At 38.3% G+C, this 18,945-nt stretch overlaps 2 protein-coding genes and 1 long non-coding RNA gene across 3 annotated transcripts; 1 reads left to right on the top strand and 2 right to left on the bottom strand.

Annotated features, from left to right (window-relative positions):
* The first annotated feature begins 2,125 nt into the window (after positions 1 to 2,125).
* On the top strand, positions 2,126 to 3,055 carry LOC136279615 (uncharacterized). Its single transcript, XM_066163559.1, has one exon. The coding sequence runs from the start codon at positions 2,126 to 2,128 to the stop codon at positions 3,053 to 3,055; it is 930 nt and encodes a 309-aa protein (XP_066019656.1).
* A 5,596-nt stretch (positions 3,056 to 8,651) lies between these two features.
* On the bottom strand, positions 8,652 to 13,005 carry LOC131794241 (uncharacterized). Its single transcript, XM_059111750.2, has 5 exons — positions 12,689 to 13,005; positions 10,361 to 10,419; positions 10,208 to 10,270; positions 9,571 to 9,669; positions 8,652 to 9,290 (listed from the first exon to the last, which is right to left on the bottom strand). Exons 1-5 carry the CDS (start codon positions 12,982 to 12,984, stop codon positions 8,815 to 8,817), a joined length of 993 nt encoding a protein of 330 aa, XP_058967733.2. The 5' UTR covers positions 12,985 to 13,005; the 3' UTR covers positions 8,652 to 8,814.
* A 1,383-nt stretch (positions 13,006 to 14,388) lies between these two features.
* Positions 14,389 to 16,378, bottom strand: LOC136280047 (uncharacterized). The gene is made up of 2 exons (XR_010717111.1): positions 16,055 to 16,378; positions 14,389 to 15,242 (listed from the first exon to the last, which is right to left on the bottom strand). It is a non-coding gene; the product is annotated as an uncharacterized lncRNA (long non-coding RNA).
* Positions 16,379 to 18,945: the final 2,567 nt, after the last annotated feature.

Genomic DNA, 18,945 nt, shown 5'->3' with positions numbered 1-18,945 from the left:
CACAGTTTATGCTCCGAAACCATTCTGATTTGAAGGGTCGTCAGGCGGGTCTATTCGTGAGGCAGCTGGATCAGCATATACAGGGGAAGCTGACTTTTTACCTGAGGTGAAAATGAGGAGAATATATATAAAAATATAGCAATAAAACACGAACTCGAGAGGAGAAATTGATGTGCGACAAAACCGAGAAACTACTCACTCGCACTGAGGCAATAACCTAACGAAAACTAAAATCAACACCACTGATGCAGTCCGGCGGCCATCGCGTCCGCCGAATTAAAGCGAGTGAAGAATTAACGGTAGCTAATCTAGCGACACAGGCACGCGGACGAAAGGCGACACCGTAGCGTAATGACAAGCAAATAGTTAGCCTACCTGCGCCCGTCTGTTGAGCCCGTTGTGCCATCCTTCCACGTCGTTGTTTGTCCGGATGGCTCTTAGGTAAAAACTCCAACATGACGGCGGCCGGGTGTTGGTGACGATCCAGTTCTGTTCTACGTAGTTGGCAAAGGCTTTCAGCTAGTCTGTATTGGCCTTTCTTTTCAGCTTGAAGAAAGCTTCTAAAATGGCGCCGGCGGAAAGGAATGGTAGGGACATGAACTTGCGAAGCAATTGGTAAGTTCCCGGTCGTGATGGTATGACAATTGTAGGCCAAGTTCTTGAACCTGAAACAAAACAAAAATCAGGTATTCAATAAAGAGACTTACGAATTGTAAAAATAATCGTCAGAGACGAGAATTCCTTCGTTTGTGACAAGATTATAGTTCAGTTCATTTTTTCAGATTTTGAGCTTTAATCGTAGTAAACAGACTTAACATTTCGATATCTAGAGCTATGTAAATGGTCAAATGTACTTTCGTCTACTCTCTGACTACTGACAGACATAACATCAATTACATTGAACATTTAATTTAACATACCTTTCTCCATAGGGCTTGTGTCCAATGAAAGCGACAGCCCTAGATCGTCACTACCGGCATGAATTTTCGGATAGATAGGCAGATAGATAGATAGGCAGTTAAGTCAACAGATACGTGCATGAATCACTCAGTGGTTATGGTCCTTGAGATCATGAATTATCCCTGGCAGTGGGCCTCACATCATACTTTTGTACTTGTATGGAGCCTCGATAATGAAAACATAGCAGTACAGAGTCCAGACAGATAGGGTTTTGCTGGTTTCAAACAAATTTATGGTATAATATTAGGAAGCACATATAAAAGACAGTTTTTTTCAAGTAAAAACTAGGTTTGTGTTATCCTTTTGTTGAAAAAAGTTATTCACCAGTCTTTCCTCTCACTTGAATCCTTATCAATCGCTGAAAACACGACACTTGCAAAGAAGTTATCAACGGGCACCGGGAAGAAACATCAATAATTTGATTACAATTCCAACAAAGAATGGCAAAATGCAAAAGCAAAACACCAGCCATTTCGTACCAACCATTATGTTAGCGAATACTATGTCACTGGTTCCTAAGCTGAGTGAAGTTGAAGAACTAATCTTAAGGGAAAAAATTCAGGTCTGCTGCATTACAGAAACCTGGCTGAAAGACCACATCAGCAACACAGTTGTAAACATTGAAGGATATAACATCACACGGAATGACCGATCATCTCACGAGCATGGAGGAGTCTGTGTATATGTCAAGGAAAATATGAAATTCCCGAGAAGTTACGTTGCTGTAACGACCATGAAATAATCTGGCTCAAATTAGATCCATCACGCTCTCCCCGCGGTTTTTCTTGCATCTTGCTGGCCGTCGTTTACTACCCAGGCCGTAACAGTCCGGCAGAATCCGACAGTCAGAATTTGCTCAACCATCTATTTGACAGTTTGAAATCAGCTGAATCTTTGTATCCAAATTGTGGAATTATTGTCACTGGCGATTTTAACCGTCTTGATATTTGCCATTTGCGGAATCATTTTAAATTAAAGCAGCTTGTTAAATTCCCCACAAGAGGTCAGGCCACACTTGATCTAATACTAACAAACATGGGCAATCACTTCTCAACGCCCGAGAGCTTTCCCCCCCTTTGGTCTGTCAGACCATAGCACAGTCATTGTAAAGCCGAAGGAAAGGATACTGAACCAACATACCAGGAAAAAGATCAATATCAGGGATATGAGAGAAAGCAAGAAGACAAGTCTCGGCCGCTATCTCAGCAATGTCGACTGGTCATGCATCAATATGCAAAGCTCCTGTGAGGGAAAACTCCGCAATTTCAACGAAGTGATAGCAAACGGCATAAATAACATCATGCCAGAAAGGTCGATTAAAGTTTACCCGAAGGACGCCCCTTGGATGACAATAAAACTCAAGGAGTTGATTCGTTTGCGTCAAAATGCATTTCATTCCAACAAGAAGGGTCCAGTTTTCAGATTCTACCGCAATGCTGTCAATAGAGAAAGGAAACTATGCAAAGCAGCCTACTATACTTCAAAAGTGCAAGATCTCAAAGGTGTGAATCCCCGTCAGTGGTGGAAAGAGATAAATAAACTGAGTGGATCCAAAAAACAAAACCCCAATTTACTATCCTCCCTCGATGTACAGCAATTCACCAACATGTCCCCCCAAGAAATCGCCAGTGCAATAAATGAAGCTCTTCTAGAACCGCTCCAGTCTTATCAGCCTATCAACTGTGAGAACACGTCTGTTCTCCTTCCTACAGGAGAAGGCGCCGAATTCCCTAATATATCAACACATCGAGTGTACATTAATCTGAAACGCCTCAACAAACACAAAGCTCCTGGCCCGGACGGCATACCTAATTGGGTTCTAAAGGAATACGCCGAAATTTTAGCACGGCCCATAACGGACATTTTGAACACTTCCTACAAAGAACAAAAATTGCCGTCAGTTTGGAAATTGGCGAATATAACACCCCTCCCAAAGGTAAAACAAGTGACTGATCCCAAGAAGGAGCTAAGGCCAATTTCACTTACACCTGCGTTATCAAAACTTGCTGAGGATTTTATAGTTTCTGACTTCATCAAACCGGCCGTGATGGTATGCCAAATCAGTTCGGAACGGTATCTGGATCATCCACTGTAAGCAACAGACGGAAACGGAGCGTCAGTTCGGGTCCTTCTTTTTGATTACCGAAAGGCCTTTGACCTAATAGATCAGTCCATCCTAATATCAAAACTGAATCAACTGGACATTCCGAAGAGCGTTATTAACTGGATAGTTGACTTCCTTTCAAATAGGTCTCAGAGAGTTAAACTTGGCAATGACTGTTTCTCTGAGTGGAGCAAAGTGCCTGCCGGAGTACCACAGGGAACCAAATTGGGCCTCTGGCTTTTCCTTTTAATGATAAACGATTTGTCAGTTTCGCTCGACAATTTTAATCTGTGGAAATACGTTGACGATACGACGGTATCAGAAACCGTCCCGAAAGGAAAGATTAGTCACGCGCAAAGTGCAGTTGACCAAGTACAGTCCTGGTCTGAGGAAAATCTATTTCAATTGAATTGCGCAAAAACCAAAGAACTGTTGATCAGCTTTAGCCCTCAATACCCCCAATTTCCAAAAACCAACGTGGACGGGGAACTAATTGAATCTGCGCAGTGTGTTAAACTTCTTGGACTCAATATTAATTCAACTCTAACTTGGAACAACCATATTACAGAAATAATAAAGAAATCCAACTCAAAACACTATTTTTTTATTCAACTTAAGCGGGCTAAAGTACCTACAATCGATCTTGTAGCAATCTATTGCGCAACCATCAGGTCCTGCCTAGACTACGCCTGCCCAGTGTTCCACCATGCACTTCCGAAATATTTACAAGTCGATCTGGAGAGAGTGCAGAAAAGAGCCCTCGCATGCATCTTCCCAGGAGCATCATACAAAGAAGCCCTCGATCAAGCAAACATCCCAAGCTTGAGAACCCACCAAGAACAGTTGACATCGACACTTTTCCGATCAGTTTTAGAAAACAAAAACAACAAAATTCATTCTTTAATCCCAAAAAGTTATCAGGCTAATTACAATTTTAGGAAACAGAGGAATTTCAATCTTAATCGTTGTAAGACCGACAGAGCGGCAACAAGTTTCATAAATATGTGTTGCAGAAACAGTTTGTACAATTAATTAATGTGAAGTTACGCAATTCAGTTTTATCTGCAATGTAATTTTAATAAAACGCCGTCTATCTATCTATCTATCTTGAGCCTCGCGACCTTTTGTTTTATTTCAGAAGAACTTATGCTTGTGATATTGTTATCTGTAATGGAAGATTAAACGTACAAAGTTCGAGGGTTTTTAAAACTAGAAACCATTGTTTTTTGGGTCGCACTAGATTAAAGCCTCTCATCCAGTGGTGCGGGTGAATACAATTGAATGTACAATTTGAATTGAACACTCTTTTACTTGCCGAAAATCTGGTTGATGAAGTAAAAATTAACATGCCGCATTTGCCATCTGGAGAGAACGCCTCTGCTGTCCAAAAAAAAAAAAAACCATTTGGCTGTTTATGTCTTCCATCTAAGAGCCCTTCAAGAGATGGGTTTGATATTATTGACGCTAAACTGTATCCTTTTTAAAATTATCACATTTTAGCATTATCACAGTTTACGTCTAGAAACCGTAGTGCCAGAACAATTTACCGTAAATTGACTGCAAATGCATACCTCACAATCCCTTCTTTAGGTGCAGTGTTGTTTTCTCGCTTGGGGCCAAGTAAAATTAATTGGATTAAGTTAGGTACTTTATCAGCTTGCTTGGAAAGTGAAGTAGTATATAAATAGGCATATTCACTTATCTATTCATTTATTTTTATTCATCTATTTGTTATTTATTCACCTCTCTGTCTCGTTTTGAATAACAAAGAAAGAAGGTCACGGAATGTCTGGATGTTTGGAATCGTCATTGCGCAACCCTCCTTCCCGTTCTGACCAAATGTCTTTTTCCTCAAGGAGTCCATATTCAAGAAGCGGAGTTAGCCTGGACAATTTTAAAAAGTCTATCAAACGAAGGAAGCTTATATTTGAAGATGATCCTCCATTTATTTGGATGAACGTATGCAGAGACAGTAAAGGGGACAATAAGACGTTATAAGAAATTTCCATCCTCTTATAGCCTCATAGTATACCAACTATGTAAAACAAACATTTCGAGCCATATCTTTTGCTTTGTGCCATTGCAATTCGTTAAGCGTCGCCATCTAACAAGCCACCGCCGAATGATACCGCATTTAAGATCGCAGTAGTTATTGGGGAAATATAACTAAAATAGCAATGGTAAAACTTTTTCAGAAATGGTCTCGAGAATTTGCAAGCAATGTTTTCGTGTAGGAGTGGCTAACACTTTCTTCTCTTCTATTCTAACTCTTGGTTTGGGATTGAAGGGAGCAGTGACAAAGAAACTTTTACAAACAAAAATAAAGCCAGTGCATGATAATTTGGACATTTTTCTGTTTGACGGTATTTCTCTCTCACGTTTATTATTATTAATATTCTATATATATATATATATATATTTGGATTTTCAAAATAAGAGCCGCACTTGCAATCTCGGAAAAAACTTCTCCTTTCCGTTTCATCGTTCCACCCAGTTTTTCGCACGCCTTCTTTCGTCGTGATCTTTTCTTCTTCGGCTCTGACGAACCCTCACCTTCTCCTTTACGTTTCATCGTTCCAACCAGCTTTTCGGACCTCCTCTCCCATCGCTCTGCCTTTACCTGCTTTAAAATTTACCTGCTTTTCGGATTCCTTTCTGAAACTTGATGCTCACCCTTTCCTCTATTAACACGCTAAAACCTGAATTATGAAAACAAAATTGAACCAAACAATTTAGGAATCTGTTTCCCTAAAATGAGGTTTGGAAATTTTTTGCAAATCATCATGTGTTACGTTAAAGGAAAAAGTCGCAAAACTAACTCCCCTTTCTGAGGGGCCGCCAAAATGAACTTTGTCGCCGCCGCAACTGAGGTGGAGGCCGTCGAGTGGCATGACATTAATGCAAATTAATCGTTATCGTCCTCTTAAGCCGCCTCTATGGTATCTTAAGGTCCCTTGTGAAAAAAATTGGATGCTCAATCCACGAAAAAAATTCGCACAGTGTGTTGAATCATTTCAAAAACAAACACTGGGCGTAACTTTCAATTCAAAAAATTCTCAATTATATAACTATTCCTTACCGAGAGAAGATATATTTTCAAGTACACGGCCAGAATCGACCTGTGGCCTTCTTGCAGGTGTCGTTCTCAGCCGCGAGAAATGCCATTACCAAAAGCCAGTTAGGTAACTTTCCCTTTTGTTATTACCTTTCATATTTTGGTTTTCTTTCACGTCTAGGAAATTTTGAACGTCGAATACGTCTGAAAGAGACCACGGTGGCTTTGATCAAGTTTATCAATATGTCAGTTCCCACAGAAGGAAATTTGTGGAAACACCCATTCGTAATCAACATTTAAAAGTGTTTTCTTGAATCTCCAGGCTTTAAACACCCAGCTCCCTCCAACCCCAATTAATCAATCAACAAACCACATCAGACTAAATATTACTTCAGAAGAAAATAAATTTGCTTTTATTCATACTAGACCTCTTGAGGGAATTCTCAGCTTTATCTTTGTAAATTGTGCGAACATATGCACGTGAATGAGATGAACCAGATTGCTTGTTTTTACTTAGTTCTACACTTATAAATATAATCCATGTCACCTCTTGAAGTTACGACAACTTGTTAAATTTAAAAAGCTTGCTAGCATTTTGTGATCGAAATCCCTCTGTTTTTTGTTTTTTGCATGTATGGTAACAGCAATAGAAAGCATTGATTGTTTTTTCCGTGGAGGTATTGTTTACATAATAAGCAGTAAAAACTACTTTTCGAGCATTGCCATGAGTTAAGTGGTGCTTACAATATATAATGAAATACACCAAATATATGACAAAGGTAAACTTATAGGCCGAGAAATGATAAAGTTACTGATTAGTTTCCTTGAATTTCTTTTAATATTTCATGGCCATAGAATGGAATGGTAGGGATGAGGTGGGAGGGGGGGGGGGTAGGGAATAGTAAGTACCCCCCCTACTTTTCTCTGGAAATGTTTAAAATGTTTGATAAGCATTGCCCTGAGACTGTAGTTATTTTTATTTGTTTTTGTTAGCATTACCAAAGACCGAAACACACGAGAGAAACAGTAAACCAAATGTAATCAAAGTGCTCTGTGAGCAAACTCGTGAATTGACAGATGACTTACATGATTTTTTTGGATTACATTTAATGTTATCTGGTTAAGGGAATTTTGTGGTTGATTGTCATATACAGAGTATGAGCAGTAGTTCAGTGTTCGCTAATAATGTAGCAAAGAAACAAAGTAACGCTGGGGTAAGAAGGCATTACAATTGAAATGATCATGCTATTACATTTGACAAGGGTGGATGATGTCATCTGTTTTAAACATGTATTATTTTTGTATCTGGTTCAAAAGAAAAAGTTGGTAGTAAATGTAGGTGAAAAGTGAAATTTACTGTCTATCATTGTAAATATTGGAAAATCAAGGCAATACTGTATTAATGAAAACATTGATGATTCTCTCTTTATCAAATGAGACAAACGGAAACGAGTTTTGAGTGATATAACTAAGGCCAGACTGCCACAGTCATTTTGATTTCCGCCTGGGTAGATTTTGGTCATGTGCTAGGCAACGTATAATCAAGAACAAGATCGAATTTCATTTCAGGCCGATTTATCAACTTTTGCATTTGAATACGTAATATTTACTTTGAATCTTCACATTGTCTTGAAACTTAAAAGAAAATTGTTCTTTAAAAATTCAGTGAAAATCGGTTGCAAAATTATTTGTTTAGGTGTTATTTGATCTTCATGTTTACGTGTAATTTCGTCAATCGCTGGCACCTTTTGTCGCTTCACACAGGAAAAACACTCGACAGGAAATGTAAGGATCGATTTTGTCCCAATCTCACGCCATAGCAGAAAAAGCTTTTGACCACCTGTAAACTCCAAGTAGAAACAGTGCAGTTGGGACTCAGAAACAGGCAGTTGGGACTCAGTAAAGGGTGACTACTACCCTTAATAGGGGTTACCACTTATCAGTTACAGTTTTTAAGGGGAAAATTCCGGGACTTTTTTTAGAGGGAAATGACATGATTTTCAGGAGGAACGGAGGGGGGATCAGTCATCTCTAACAAAGTAAAAAGGGTGGACTACAGAAAAATGACGGCCAATCAGGTGGATCATAGGAATACTACAGAGCATTGGAGGTGTTTACTAAATTTCATTTTGACACAATCAAAATCCTCCTATCCCCCCTGTCCCATTCCTAGGAGGTGGATAACGCTCAGTCCTCATTGTTTCTTTGGCTAGGCCCAAAGAGACATTCCAGCACACTTTCTTAGGACAGGATGACCTTAAAAAGGCGAAACGGAAAAATGCCAAAGAGAATAATTTTATGTACACATACTTCGTAATTTTAAATCGATATGGTATGATCAATATTTAACATGAAATTATCTTAGCACCAAGAAAAAGCTCAGAGGCTCAAAATGCAATCGTGCAGGAAAGTTATTGACGCCTCAAAAACTAAATCCACAATATTTAACAGGAGCTAAGGATCAGAAACATGTTATACATATCTTAGACAATGAGGAATGGAAGGAAAATTGCCAAAGAGACGCAAATAAGCCATGATGTGAAGATCATTTTTAAATTTTTGCCGTTGCTTTATTTATCCCTAGTTCATACAACCAGCACCTTTTCTTTGGACAAAATAATCACTAAAATCTATAAAATCAGAATCCCAGAGTTTAATGGTGGCCCTTTGAGAACGAGAAGAATCGGCCATCATGTTACTTGGTGCATACAGCGCAGGTCAACTCTCGTCCATTTACATATGGACGACACGGGAGTGAGTTACAAACACCTTCCACGGGGTACAGTAATGCACCATGTTTCTTTGCCCTAGAACCTGAGTAAGACTCCGCGTCCTCGTCAACACATATGAAGTTGTGTTGCTTCTTGTTGCTCCGGTATGCAGTCATCAAGTACCCATGATACTCCTCGGTCCAGCCAGATGGACAATCATTTCTTGCGGGCATCATGAGCATTGAGGCACGAGACTTGACAAAACATACCACGCACGGTGCATGATGGTCATGGAGGTTTTTCTTAAAAGGGTTGAAAGTGGATACTTGATACTCAGTACCATACATGTATCCCGAGTACTGCCCTCCGTCTTTGTACTTGTCATACTTTGGACTGCTTGGAAGACAGAGATAGTCCACTCCACCACCTTGGTTAAGGTAATATCCACCACCAATCAATCCTAGGGAGACAATTGATGATAAACAATATTAAAAGTCTGGCTTTATTAAAAATAAAAATAATTTTTGGTATGTTACCCGACGTATATAAGCGAGAAGAACGATTCTTTAAATGTCATTTTACTCATCAACATTTTCCATCGTTGCGGTCAGTGAAATAATGATTTATTTGAGCTGTCTGCTACCTTAAATCGCAAAGGTAATAACGAATGGGAAGTTTAATCTTTTTTCTATTATTCCTTTGGACACTGACAAGCAGCTCTCCTTAACATTGACTGTTACCTTTGTAAACAATCTGAGCACCACTGGGACACGTCGTTCTTCCCCAACGAACATACTTCATTCCAGACTTGCCGGGTTTTCCAGGTTTTCCAACTGCTCCTGCAGAGTTAATTGGGTCAGGTTTAGTGGTCAATTTTATCTTTACTGCCTCACATTTGTTGATGGTGAAGTTATATGTGATTAAAAATGCTGTGTTCAGTGACAATAGGGAGAAGATGTTTTTTTTGCCAATTTTTTCTTACAATAAACACCTGAAGGAAAGGTTACCTTCCGGGAAATTTGTTTGACGTAACTAGGTGACAGTGCTGTATCTTTATGTCAATATGACTTAAAGCTGAACTCAGCTAAAATGACCGCCATAAATGTCAACGCAAAATTGTGTTAGCATCCTTAACCATAAAATGACATGCATATATCACTCCCTCTCCACATTCAGCTCAATTCAATTAATCGAACCGATTTAGTTCACTTAAACAAGTTGCTGTAGTCGTTTTTTTTTTTCAGATGAATTTTAAGTCAAGGAAGCCAAAGGCAGAGGGGGAAGAAATGTTAGTTTATACTGAGATAAGAATAACACTGAAGCACATGGTGACTCGTACATATTCTTTTCCTTTCAATCATGCTTTTCCCGGCTTACCATCTTTCCCCGGGGGTCCTGGGGGTCCAACAATGCCTCGTCCGTTATTCCGACCATTTCCTCCTGAAAACAGGAGAGAAAGTACTTGGAGCGATGATTTAAAAGAACAACACAATTATCCTAGAATGGCAAAAAGAGTAATAATATACAAACCCAAAAAGTAGCTCGAGAACCATGAATCCCCATATTTAGGTCTTAGCAATGTTTCCAGCCTAACAGAACGTAATCAAAACAAAGAAAATTACTGACAAAACCGCTTTTACAAACAATCTTTTTAAACATACTCCTACCAAATTTGGTAATATCCTGTAGCACGCAGATAAGCTGATGATTGATTTCATGAAAACGATAATTATTATAAAAGATACTTATTATTATAGATAGTGAAGATTAAGTGATTGGAGGGTATGTAATTGGTAGTGACTACGGCAACTATATAGTAACTAGCAAACTACATTAACTACAGCAACTACAGTAACTACACAAGCCACAATGACCATACGAACTACAATGACTACACAAACTACAGAAAGTACTTCCACTATTGTAACTACACAAGTCAAAATGACTATACAAACTACGATAACTACACTAACTACAGTAACTTCATAAACCACACTAACTACACAAACTACAGTAACTACACAAACTAAAGTAACTACATAAACCATAGTAACTACACAAAATACAGTAACTACATAAACTGCAATTACTACCAAACTATAGTAACTACATAAACCACAGTAACTACACAAACTACAGTAACTATACATACTACAGTAACTACATAAACTGAAGTAACTACACAAACTACAGTAACTACATGAACTACACTAACTACACATACTACAGTAACTGCACAAACCACAGTAACTACACAAACTACAGTAACTACATAAACTACAGTAACTACACAAACTACATTAACTACACAAACCACAGTAACTACACAAAATACAGTAACTACATAAACTGCAACTACTACCAAACTGTAGTAACTACATATATTACAGTAACTACATAAACTGCAGTAACTACACAAACTACAGTAACTACACAAACAACAGTAACTACATAAACTACAGTAACTGCATAAGCTACACAAATTAGAGTAACTACACAAACTACAATAATTACACAAACTACAGCAACTACTCAAACTATAGTAACTACACAAACTACAACAACTATCCAAACTACAGGAACTACACAAACTACAGTAACTTCAAAAACTACAGTAACTACACAAACTACAGTCACTACATAAACTACAGTAACTACACAAACTACAGTAACTACATAAACTACAGCAACTACATAAACTACACTAACTACACATACTACACAAACTACAGTAACTTCACAAACTACACTAACTACACAAACTACACTAACTACAGTAACTACATAAACTACAGTAACTACACAAACTACAGTAACTTCACAAACTACAGTAACTACATAAATTACACTAACTATATAAACTACAGTAACTTCACAAACTACACTAACTACACAAACTACACTAACTACAGTAACTACACAAAGTGCAGTAACTACATAAAATACAGTAACTACATAAACTACAGTAACTACACAAACTACAGTAACTACATAAACTACAGTAACTACATAAACTACAGTAACTACATAAACTACAGTAACTACCTAAAATACAGTAACTACTAACTACAGTAACTACATAAACTACAGTAACTAAATAAACTACAGTAACTACATAAACTACAGTAACTAAATAAACTACAGTAACTATATAAACTACAGTAACTACACAAAGTACGGTAACTACATAAACTACAATATCTACATAAACTACAGTAACTACATATATTAACTGAAATACTTCAGAATCTGCATTAACCAGAGCAAATAAAACTTATCAAAGAAAACTCAAGAAATGCTAAGGTGTCATTTACTGCATAAATAACATTGATTGCAATAACTTCAAGTGACCACTGAAAACTTTATTGAGTAAAATAATATTCTTCTGTGATTACTCAAAGCACTATTTCTGTGAAATACAGAAATTACACAAACTGTAATGACTACGTAAACTAATCTGTCTACTGAGTCTACGTCAATTCAATCAATACTGTAATGATAGCAAACTATAAAAATTAAAACAATTACACAGCATATTAATTTGGCAAACTACATCAACTAAATAATCTAATTCTATATTGTCGGCAGATAACTTCACAAATAATTTCAAAATGATCTTAGAGCAAAATAGAAAAAAAAATGGCCTAAGTTACTTTTTATCGCTCGCGCGGTAGGATTTGAGTTCCAGTTAATTCAAGGTAATATGTCTGTAGATGTGTGGAAGCGCTTCTCGCGTTATTCCGACCTACCTCTCACAAATTGTTCTAACTTTGAACTTTTTCTACGCGGGACTTTGATGAACCAAAAATTGAGTTTGTCTTAAATTTAAGGTAAATGTCAGTGGAGAAACAGACTTACTTTTTCTCCAAAGCTTGCAGTCGTTGATGAACATTATTCAGGTTTGGGATGACATTCGTTATATTTTCGCGGGACCTTTTCTGACGTTCAGGCAGGATTTCTGCCGCCGGAGCATCTTCTAATCCTTTTATTTCAGGCGTTTCTTCCGTGGCGACGATTTCACGCAGGGTGAAACACGTTGCAAACACGAGCACGGATGTTATTAACATTATGGTGTAGATACGCATGAATCTTTGCGTCAGTTGCTCAGAAAATTCGTTTCCGTGTAAGGAAAAGATCAACTCTTTCGTCTTCATAAGAAAACTGTGAGCTGTGAAATCTTTGATAACAATTATTAAAGCATTATTCAAACAAGACTGCATGAGTCAGGGGCGAGAACTTTTTCGCGTTTGCTGCTACATTACAATTACAATAAGATGGCCAGAATCTGTCGAAAACTTAATTTTGGTAGGGTGACAAGTTTATCTATAGTATCAAATTATAGAGCGCGCGAGGAGAGCTCTAAAAGAAATATCTAAGCACTTTCATGGATCAAAACGAACTTTCCTCGTTCAAGAGTTGTTCAGCGTGAAACCAACTTCATGGCAGGTGCTACGTACGAAAACTCTGAGGACGAACGTACCTTGGCACTTGTCACGGGCTACCTTAAGTGCAGATACATCGAATATACAAATATTGACTTTTTTTGAGATCATGTCACACAGCAATATAAACAGATTCAGTGACTGCGTGACAAACTGTTGTAATCACATTCTGAAAATAGTTGAACTTGTAAAATTATCGATGTGAATTTTTCCTTCGATTCTTTCATTTACAAACCTTGGTTGTTATTCCTGCTATGAATATCACGGCAGCAATGACGACTATCCCTTTGGAAATAATCTTTTTTATATTTGGTCGCCTGCCTTCCTTCCTTCCTTCCAGTTACACAGCATTCGTGAAGTTGAAGGGAGTCGGAGTAAGTCACTAGATCAAGCTAGCCACAATCGCGCCTGTTGTCGTCGAAAGATTTCGGGGAAATAAGTGGGATATACATAATTTCGACCTTAAACGTTCACAAATGACCGTAATTTATACCCTTCACTTGTATCTCTAAACGCGCTTTATCGGAACTTAGGCAGCCTGGGAAGTGCATCCATACCGTTTTTTCAAGTTACACAGCATTCGTGAAGTTGAAGGGAGTCGGAGTAAGTCACTAGATCAAGCTAGCCACAATCGCGCTTGTTGTCGTCGAAAGATTTCAGGGAAATCAGTGAGATATGCATAATTTCGACCTTAAACGTTCACAAATGACCGTAATTTATACCCTTCACCTGTATCTCCAAACGCGCTTTATCGGAACTTAGGCAGCCTAGGAAGTGCATCCATACCGTTTTTTCAAGTTTCACATTTGAAATTTTTTCATTTCTCCCAGGAATAATCAAAACCCACTGACTTAGGAAGAGATTCGGGTGAAATAATCTTGGCTCGCTGGTAACACAGCAAAAAGTGGGGGTCACCGTATTCGGTTTTGAGTTATGGAAACATAAAGTTAACTTCGAGGGCGCTTTCAGGAGAATTTGGCGTTACCATGATAACCTGTAGTGTCAGAGGAGAGATTCTTAAATTGATTGGTTTCCACTGAGAATTGTCAGCGTCGTTATGTTAGTGTTTTGCTAAAGAAACTTGTTTGATGTTTAGAACACATTAGATCACCAACATAACGCATTTCTAAAACAGAGTTTCTCTTAAACTATTTTGCTACACTCCTGAAGCCTCGGAATAACAGGACTCCATCAAAGACATATCATACCAAATTATACAACATCTATGTCATCTTTAATTAAAAGTTTCATCGAAGCACGAAAGTTTGAATTTTTTAAAATCAACTAAATTAGTACTTCGAAAGCAAAAGTGTCCGAATTTCGAATAACCACAAACCGCAGCTCGTAAGAATTAAAAAAAGGCGGAGCAGTAATTTGGATTAAAGATTTTTATACAAAAACGATCAAGTGAAACTGTCTCTTACATTGAGTCTTGTACATCCAGCTACACGTCACATTCCGAATTTGTTACTTGGCCCTATTCAGCCGGGTCTCGGAACTGCTCCAAATCTTTTCTTTCTTTGAAATCTTTACAAACCAATTCACCGTATTTACAACGACAATTCTTAGCCTGCAGACAAGACGTAGTTTTTGCGTTTTGCAAGTGTTTGGAGGCAAGCGTGACAAGAACGCGAACTGCGGAAGAGCTTTTCCCATCGTCTGCACGCCTAGATACGCCGCGTAAATGACGTGCGCTCCCGCGACAGGTTTAAATCTTCGTAATCCTCTTCAGGTCGCTTTCAGAAAATCGCGAGGTATCTGTTACAGTTCTGATTCAAAGCATCACTGGTTATGTCATTACAAAGCGTTTCACTGGCCGTGGTAAGGTTCAAAGCGGAGACATTTAGTATTACACACTTTTTAGTAAAAATTGATCTTGCTTCTTCTTCCTTCAGTCCAACTCTAATTACACCGTGAGTGATGAGAAAAAGATATCGAAGTTTTTAAGTGCTCGCCATCTCTTGTAATGTCTAAATTGTGAAAAATAAAAGAAGCTTTAAGCACATGTATTTAACAAATACATTACCAATGGCATTTTTGTTTTAAAGCAAGCCAGGAGCAGATGAAACACAGAATAAATGTCGAGAGAAATGGAAGATGTCGTGCCTTCTCATGAAATGCACAATAAAATTCCTAACTGGTAATTAATCGCAGAAGAACAGAGGCCCTTTTGATGCAATCGGGAACGTTTTGATTTGGGTCGTGGCGAAAAAATTCTGAAGAAAAAAATCGGAAATTTAATTTCAAGTCATGACAAACTGTTTTAGCTAATTAGAGGGTGCGCTGTATGGACGATGCGACTGTACTCGGCAATTTGAAGAACAAAATTAAGAGTGCTATACTAAAAGTCTACTGCAATTGGGTGTAAAATCGATGGCTTGCTCGTGTGCTTCAACAAAAGAAAAGCGATTGCTCACTAAAACATTTTAGTTTAGGCATTTAGCCGATCGTGTGATGGTGACTAAAGCTCGAAAAATGTCAGCCTTGTTTGTTAGTTTCAAAGGAATTTTCTTTGCAATGGTAACTTTCAAATCTAATTTGAATAATTTTATGAAATGCCTGAAACATAACTGATTTGATTACGTTTTGGTAAAGCGATTCGGGCTAGAGACCAGAATTTACACATAAAAGATCCGCTTGAATTCTCCAACTGAGCTTTTCTTTATAAACACATCCTTGAACTGTTCCCTGTCGTCATACACCAAAGTTGTTTGCTTTTCGCTCACATCGGTACACAACCGAACTCACATCAAAAGTGCATAAAAGCAATACAATATCTTACCTTAGCAATATTCGTGTTTCACGAGTTTTTCACCGCATTTCTGTAATGTAAACTGATTTCCTTTCTCCTTAAGATCAACACGACCCTCGAGAAGCTGCTGTCGTGGGTATGTGTTCGATTAATCACTGCCCTCAGGGAAAACCTTTTGCTCGAGCCTCGTAATTCGATTGTTCATATTCAAATAGATAAACACGATTCCAAGAAGAAACCCCACGATGCAGAAGAGAAACAGAGACACCAAGATGAAACGAGCAACGCAGTCATCAGACCGCTTTCCTGAAAGCGCCATATCGCTCATTGACTTATGGGAATTGTTTCGACCATTTGTCTTTATTCATGAAGATATGGACAATAAAGCCTAATGTTAGTAAATGTCGCGTCATCTTTTGTGTTCATTATTAATCCAGCTTGATTGATCCAATTCATTGAAATAAGTTGTTGCTATAGGTTTTCGTTGTTCCCAGATAAATTTTAGGTGTAGGAGGCCGAAGGTGGGAAGGGGTAAGGAGGGAGGGGAGGATTTAATTAGAAAAAAGTAGAAAACTGAGTTATTTATATTCAAGATATACATTCAAGATGTACGGACACCGAAAACGGAGGTTTTCAAGTACGCTCGAATAAATAATACGGAATACTTCAGAAGGTGGCGAGATATTTTGAGGCTTTTATCGGTGCAGAACTTCAGAGGAACGCACTTGAAACGTCTTAGGCGAAGCCCGCCAACAGCTCGAAGATTTTAGATGCGTCCTGGGCGCACTGGCGCATGGTGGGAGAATTTTGTAGCGGGTATAGTAACAGACGAAGAATGGAGCGAGAATTTTCGAATGACTCCCAGTCAGTTTTGACGCTTGTTTGGGAGACTTTGTATTCTTGAGTCACCTTGAGTAAAAGCTCCACCTCGTCGTCTGACCAGACGAAGGACTCTGTTTTTCCTTCTGCTTTTCCCTTGCCTTTAGATTTGGATGTCTTTTTGCTGGAGTTTGCCATGATAAAGAGTACATGAAAGTTTCAAAGTCGAGGGAGTGAGCAACACGATGTGAAATTAAACAAAGATGGCGCGGAAACTTGACTTTCGCGGGCTTAGATGTTTAATAATGCACATGCTCAATGAGTGAAGTCTAGCGTTTTTAAATCATATTCGCGTATACGTGTAGACGGTCAAATACGATTCGAAAACGTTACGTTTGGACGCAGATTTTTTTAAATACGGCAAAAAAAATCTCCGTTTTCGAAAATACCCGGCAACGTGTGGACGGGGTCTAAATCACTCACAAATGCATCTCGAGGCGCGCTATATTTGGATTGTCGGTCGCCTCAGTGGTGCATCCTTACCATTAATCAAGTTTTACTTTAAAATTGTTTTGATCCGAGGGAATAAATAAAGCTCAAAGACTCAAAAGGAGATTCAAGTAAAAAAATGTCGGGTGGCTTAAAACACAATAAAATGGGGGACACAGAGTTGGTTTTTGAGAGATGGAAAAATAAAGCCAAATTAAAGAATATATTTTAGAGGATTTTGCTGTCGCCATAATAACTTATTATGCCGGGGAGGGGAGCCTATATTAATTTGTTTTGACAGGGGATTTTTATGATCGGAACAAATGAAGGTGGAGTGGATGTAGGCATCCATTAAACGATAGATTTTGGAAGTGTAACGTAATTATTTTGAGTCTCCTTGACTTCGCGCAGCTTGAGTTTGAAAATTTTTGTCTGTTATCGTGACTTGCCATTCATGAATGTGTCAAGGTTCTGCTAAAAAAAAAGACTTGTCTAGTAACAAGAACACCGCACCAATTTGAAGCATTCCGGTATTATATCCCGCATATCTAGAACAGACTATCATAACAATCAACACATCATGTATCATCTTTACGCAATTCGAAGCTGTATTAAAGCACTAAATTTGAGAAGACTATATTAATTCTAAAACCAACTAGATTAATACCTTAAATATTAAAACCGTCCTGATTTCGAAAAAGACAGATAACTCAACTGACAATTAGAATTTAAAACATGATTGGGCCTATCCATTCGTCTAAGTAGGCAAGGCTGTAGTCTGGATCTAGGATCACATCAAATGTCTTTGGTTTTGGAGTCCCATACTTCTAGCAGCGTATAATACTCTGATTTTGCTATCTCCCCCCCACTTCTCCATTCAGTATGATGGAACAGAAGGTGTAAGGAGAGCTCTGATAAAATTTTTTGGCACTTTTGAGGATCCAGATTAAATCAGTTGTTTCTCTAAAATGTTAAAATATTAAGTGGACACTTCACAGTATTTTTAACGGCAATTCCAGGACTAAAGATCAGACGTAGATTTTGAGTTTCCAAGCGCTATACGAACTTGAATCAGGAAAGGCCCTCCTTTCTTCGCGCTTGTCGCCGCAAAACTGAGGGTGACATAAAGATTACGGTTGTTCCAGATCTTAAATCTTCATATCAATTCCAAGGTATCCTCCCTTGTCGCTTTCAGGAAACTGCGAGGTACCTATTTTCCTTCTGGCCATTTATGTCATTGCAATGCGTTGTGCTTGTCGTGTCAAGCTACAAAGCACAGGCATGTCAACTCTGGTGATAAACACTCTACAAAAAATAGATCTTGCTCGTTTTTCCTTCACTTCAACTTTCATGACACTGCGAGTGTATGTGGGAGTGCTTAATGTCTCTTGAAATGTGTTAATTGGGAAAATAGGGGAAACTTCAAGTAAATGTGATTAAAAGGTACAGACGAAGAGTGTCACACCCAGTCAGTCCTTATATGTAGGTAATGGGTATAAAATCGATTGGTAGCTCTTGTACCTCGGCGAAAAACTTCAATTTTTTTTTAAAAGCAACGAGACGAATTCAAGTCTTGCTTCTTAATTTCAAAGGAATTTCTTTGTCATGGTTAA

Source organism: Pocillopora verrucosa, chromosome 3 (assembly GCF_036669915.1).
Source record: "Pocillopora verrucosa isolate sample1 chromosome 3, ASM3666991v2, whole genome shotgun sequence".
Taxonomy (NCBI): domain Eukaryota; kingdom Metazoa; phylum Cnidaria; class Anthozoa; order Scleractinia; family Pocilloporidae; genus Pocillopora; species Pocillopora verrucosa.
Note: the sequence above shows the minus strand (reverse complement) of the source record. Positions and strands in the feature narration are given on the sequence as shown.

What these genes read in the sequence shown, in the direction of transcription:
- LOC131794241 (XM_059111750.2), bottom strand. Translation starts at nt 12,984, where the DNA reads ATGAAGACGAAAGAGTTGATCTTTTCCTTACACGGAAACGAATTTTCT. An exon ending in CTGCAAGCTTTGGAGAAAAA is followed by an intron (nt 10,420 to 12,688) that starts GTAAGTCTGTTT and finishes ACGTTCTGTTAG; the next exon opens with GCTGGAAACATTGCTAAGAC. An exon ending in TGCTCAGATTGTTTACAAAG is followed by an intron (nt 9,291 to 9,570) that starts GTAACAGTCAAT and finishes TTGTCTCCCTAG; the next exon opens with GATTGATTGGTGGTGGATAT.
- LOC136279615 (XM_066163559.1), top strand. Translation starts at nt 2,126, where the DNA reads ATGAGAGAAAGCAAGAAGACAAGTCTCGGCCGCTATCTCAGCAATGTC.